Source organism: Terrapene carolina, unplaced genomic scaffold (genome assembly GCF_002925995.2).
Source record: "Terrapene carolina triunguis isolate 2854851 unplaced genomic scaffold, T_m_triunguis-2.0 Scaffold30062, whole genome shotgun sequence".
NCBI classification, from domain to species: domain Eukaryota; kingdom Metazoa; phylum Chordata; order Testudines; family Emydidae; genus Terrapene; species Terrapene triunguis.
Window position 1 is genome coordinate 115269 of NW_020694413.1, and position 5682 is coordinate 120950.

Sequence of the window (5682 nt, forward strand, 5' to 3'; positions counted from 1 at the left end):
CTATGAAAGTGAGATCTTGGAAGAGTGTTGCCATTTTCATAATGTAATAAAAATACTGTATGATAAATAATAATTAATAATAAAGAGTGTGTAATAAGCATGTCATAAAAACAAATTTTATATTTCCAAGATCACTGCTCTTATCATTTATACTCAGGTAAAGGAGAAAATCCCTGGAAATATTCATTTTTAGGAGGGGGTTCGCGAGACCTGACATTTTAGTGAAAGGGGTTCACAGGTTGTTAAAGTTTGGGAACCACTGGACTAGAGGGTTGGACTATATGACCTCCTCTTCCAACCCTAATCTTCTATGATTCTATGTTCTCTTTTATTAATTCATAGTGGCTGAGTGCACTTCATATGTTTGCAATTGGCTTGATCACATTCTGGGGTACACAGCCTTCAATACCAGGGTAACACAGTCCAGTTCTTAAAAACACAAAGTTTCACAACTCTCACCAATAAGCTCTAGCAGAATGGCCTCAATTCCTGCAGCAGCTTTCCTGTATTAGCACTTTCCAATGGAAACATTTGGTTTATCCTCCAGGCTTCCTGAAGGATTGAATGTAAAAAAATCAGGTACATTTTATTCACTGGATCACTGTACATATGATAAATAAGTTCAGCATTGTAGTTGCTTTCTTTGTCTTTGTCTTTCAGAAAGTGTAGCTTTAGTTCATCTAACTGATCAAGAACCCCGTTCATACAGGGACTAATGGAAAGCCACCTTACATCTGAAAGCTGCAGTATATTCTAGTAGTCTAGGAGTTATGGAAAAGCTGAGTGAGAGGCTGTGTGGCGTTGGGGGCTGATGGGTGACAATGAAAGGAGATGGTGAGAGAGGGGGAACTCAGCAACGGAGAGAGCAGTGCTTGGAGACGGAGTGATAACAGTTTAGGTGTGAGGAACTTCTCAGACGGTGAACTTCCACAATGCTGAGCTCAGCCAAACTGGGACAGAGCACCCTTGATCAATGAGGAGATGTACTTTCTCCCTCTTGTCACACAGGTTTAAAATCAGTGGCCCCAGGTGATCACATTCTGCACATGTATTTGCCCACTTTGTCACGAAGTTCTTTGGTATAAACCCCATAAACGATTGGGTTGAGCATGGGGGGAGTGACGAAATAGAGGTTGGCCATGATGATGTGAACGTGGGGAGCGATGCCCTGACTGAACCGGTGTGTCAGAATGGAGAAGAGGCCGGGAGGATAAGACATCAGTATCACAAAGATGTGGGCTGTGCAGGTGCTGAAGGCTTTCTGGTGGGCTTTCTTGGAGGAGATTCTGAGGAGGGCCCTGATGATCAAACCATAGGACAGGGCAATGAGCGTCAAGTCTGACCCAATGACTACGAATGCCAACACCAAGCCGTACATCCTGTTTACTGTGATGTCCCCACATGACATCTTTGCCACAGCCATGTGGTCGCAGTACGTATGGGGAATAACGCGGTTGGAACAGAATGGCTGCCTGCTCAGGAGCAGGGGTGGGGGCAGCATGAAGAGAACAGCTCTTATCACACCCACTAGCCCTAGCTTAGCTATCCGTGCATTGGTGAGGATGGTGGCATATCTCAGAGGGTTACATATTGCAACATAGCGATCGAAGGCCATTGTGACAAGGACACCTGAGTGCATAATAGAAATCGCTTGAAAAAAGAACATTTGGGTGAGGCAGCCAGCCACTATAATATCTTTCATATTGAACCAAAATATCAACAGTGTCTTCGGCATGACACAAGTAGACATGCCAATGTCTGTGAGTGCCAGCATGCAGAGCAGCAGGTACATTGGCTTGTGCAGGGTCTTCTCATTCCCTACAACAAATAGAACCATGACATTTCCAAACAGGCCCATAATGTAGAACATAGTGAAAGGGATGGAAATCCAGACGTGAGCAGCTTCTAGGTCAGGAATGCCCATTAGGATAAATGTTGAAGGGTCAAAGGGGGTGAGGTTAAAAGCTGCCATGAGATGGTTGATGTGTCCATCAGGCTCAGAAATTCTCAAGGTGCCTGTGAAGGGAGAGAAGCACAGCAGGGGCGGGTGGGGTTTACACACTTTATAACAAATAGTATGATAGGTATTTTATACTTATTAATAATCAAGAAAGGGGTTGAGCAGTGAGGTGGCAACATTTACACATGGCACCAGATTATGTAGGTCATAGTCAAGTCCAGAGAAGTCCTCATTGGGAGCTAACCAAGCCAGGTGAATGGGCAGCATGATGGCAACTGAACTTATATGTCAATAACTTCAATGTGTATGCCCATTGGAGGGAAAATCTTGAACTCCTGAAACACATAACAAGGTTCAAATTAACTTATGAACTCAGGACAGGGACCTCGGCATCATGGTACACAGCTCTGGGAAACCCTGCACACAGTGCAAGCACAGACAAGAACTAAGCAAAACATTGGCTTCCAGGAGGAATGGGATGAGGGAATCGTATAAAAATACAATGCCATGAGATCAGTCAGTCAATGTTTCACCCTCCTCTGGACTCCTCCATGTAGTATTGGGCACCCTTCCCACACAGGATATTGCAGAACTACAGGGGTTCAGGCAAGTGCAATGAGAATGATCCAGGGATCGGTGAAACTCTTACACAGAGAGAGGTTTAAAAGACTGGGATTCTTACCTTTCAAAGGAAAGGAATTAGAGAGGACATGAGAAAAAGTCTATAAAATACTGAGTGGTGGAGAGTAGATGGAGAATGTGTTCTCTCATAACACAAAATGAAGAAGACATTGAATTAAACTGAAATACGGCAAATTCAAAACAGATAAAAAATAATGCTTTCTTCAGTCAATACCTAATTAGACTGAGGAAGTCATTGTCACAAGAGGTTGTTGAGGCCATGACCTAAGCAAAGATCAGGAATGTTTTGGGCATTTACATGGAAGGTAAGACTATCCATTTACAATAGTTACAGCTAAATAAAGATTATGGTTTGCCTATACACCCACGTGTTTCAGGGCACAAGCCAATTTCTAGGTGTTAGGCATTAGGGTGAAACCCTCAGGATGGTCAGGTCATTCCACCTTTACACCTACTGGTGAGTTTCTTACACCTTCTTCTGCAGCACCTGGGCTGTCACTGTCGCAGAGAGTGGACTAGATGGACTGTAGGTTTGATCCACGATGCAATTGCTATGTTGGAAAGGAACCAAGTTTTCCCAATGGAAACAGACATTATCAAGCTGAGTTATGATTTTGTGCTCAACAGAATGGGCATGAAGGGCACAATGGTCTTGGTATTTAGGGCTACAGTCTTACCCCTCTTTTACTTCCCTTGTTTTTTTGGTGAGACACTTTCTTGCAAGCAGCCAGTTTTGCCTGAGACATAAATTACAGCTGTTAACTGACAAATGTAAGCAGAAATATGTGTCAGCAACTCAGCTGCTAACCCATCTCATGCCTGAATATCGATGAAGTTTGCAACTGACACGAAAATTGGGGGATTGTAAATAATGAAGAGGACAGGTCACTGATTTAGAGCAATCTGGATTGGTTGATAAACTGGGCTGAAGCAAACAATGTGTGTTCTACTATAGCCATGTAGATGTCTACATCTAGGAACAAAGAATGCAGGCGATGCTTACAGGATGGAGGACTCTCGTGGGAAGTGCAATGACTCTGGACATGACTTTGGGGGTGTGAAGGGGAATTTCAGGAGAGGTAGATAAGTTATTTTACCTCTGTCTTTGGCACTGGTATGACTGCTCTGTGTCCAGTTCTGGTGTCCGTAATTAAAGTTGGATGTTGATACGTTCAAGAGGGCTCAGAGAAGAGTCACAAGAATTAGTAAAAGATTAGAAAACTTGCCTTATAGTGATAGACTCAAAAAGCTTATTCTCTTTATTTTAACAAAGCTGGTTAAGGGGTGACTTGATAACAGTCTGTAAGTAACTACATGGGGAACCAATATTTAATAACAGGCTTTTCGGCCTATCACACAGAGGTGTAACACAATCCAATGACTGGAAGATGAAGTTAAAGAAATTCTGACTGTAAATAAAGGGTACATTTTTTTTAAATGGTGAGAGTATCCATTGAGACAATTTACCAAGGGTCTTGGTGGATTCTTCATCTCTGAGAAAGGTGGGATGTTTCTCTAAACGATCTGCTCTAGGACTAATTTTGGGGAAATCTCTATCCCTTGCTCTACAGGAAGTCAGACCAGAGGATCACAATGGTCCCTTCTGGCCTGGGAATCTACAAACATGTCCCCAGGACTCCGCTGGAGCCATTTTGCCTGCAAGCTCGTGACTGAGATTACTAAAGGCATTTTTTTCTATTCATGACTATGCTGAATTTAACCTTAAGGGGAGAAATTCTTATGTAACTGTGGAACCTTGAAAGCATTATTCTAGGTATGTATTTCACGAGGCTGAGGGATCCCATGAGGTACTGCATGGATGAACATTTTAAGTGAGAAAAATAATGGTTTTACCCCTCGAAATCTCCACAATGAGGAATGAGTGTACAACCCTCACTATTAATGACTAAAAGAGCTGGGTAAACAGAACATCCTCGATTTAATGTCTGTGTCCTAGTGGCCCACTGTTCCAGGCAGTTGCCAGTGGATCCTGCACATGGTAGCTGTTTTTATCTAGGCCCTCACATGTCCCAGAGTTGCCTGCTGTCATTATATAATGTGGATATTTCTCAGCTTGCAAGTTGTTCCTGTGTAGCAATCTTTAAAGTGCCACGTGGTTTGTATGGGAAGAACAAGAGACACCGCACAAGTGCCTACCTTGGCATTTGTCACTTGTGTGTGAGATTTCTCACTGGTGAGTCACAGTCACTGATTACCCCCAGCCAAGGGAGGAGGTGTGATGGGAGGCACCTCACCCCATGCAGAGGAAGAGTTGTCAGCTCGGAGGTTGTAGGAGTCAGGGATGACTGGGAAGCATGGAGAAGACACTGGTGCCCAGCATGCTGTTGGAATTGGGACAGCCTGGGATGGGGAAGGACAGTACGGACAGGGGGTCAGAGTGTTTTGGTCAATTTAAGCAGCTGAAGAGCAAATTGTGATGGGTTCGCCCCTCAGTGATACCTGAAATTGCGGTTCCACTGAGTCCTATGACTCACTAGTCTGGGCTCCCTCTCTCAATGTGCTGCTGTGACATGCTGCAGACCAGCTCCGGGTCCTACACCTCCACCATCATTCACACAGGGACGGACACTCCCACCTGCATTTACATGCAGGCTCTCTGACCAGCCACTGCATGATCCAACAATAGAGAGTCTAGAGCCAAAATAACCACCATCTCCCTAGTGCAAGACCCCAGGTCTGTACCGTTCTGCCCTGGTCCAAACTCCAACCAATATAAATTTGTTACCCGGTTCTCCCCTCCTTCAATGAGTGGAGCATAATTCACACTTGCGGTAGCCAACCTGAGATTTCCCCCCCAGACACTTCAGTTAAAGGCATACTGGATTTGGGTGAAAACATAAAACAAGTTTATTGACTAAAAAAGATGGATTTATCTAGGGCTGTCAATTAATCACAGTTAACTCATGCGATTAGCTCAAAAAAGTAATCATGATTAAAAAGATAATCGTGGTTAATCACAGTTTTAAACACACTACTAAACAGTAGAATACCAATTGAAATGTATTAAATATTTTGGGTGTTTTTCTACACATTCATATATATTGTATTCGGTGTTGTAA

At 43.5% G+C, this 5682-nt stretch overlaps 1 protein-coding gene across 1 annotated transcript; it reads right to left on the bottom strand.

Annotated features, from left to right (window-relative positions):
* Nucleotides 1-1033: 1033 nt before the first annotated feature.
* On the bottom strand, nt 1034-1972 carry LOC113409143 (putative olfactory receptor 52P1). The gene has a single exon (XM_026662755.1). The coding sequence runs from the start codon at nt 1970-1972 to the stop codon at nt 1034-1036; it is 939 nt and encodes a 312-aa protein (XP_026518540.1).
* Nucleotides 1973-5682: the final 3710 nt, after the last annotated feature.

Excerpts from the sequence above, each read along its gene's own strand:
- LOC113409143 (XM_026662755.1), bottom strand. The coding sequence starts at position 1,972 with ATGGCAGCTTTTAACCTCACCCCCTTTGACCCTTCAACATTTATCCTA.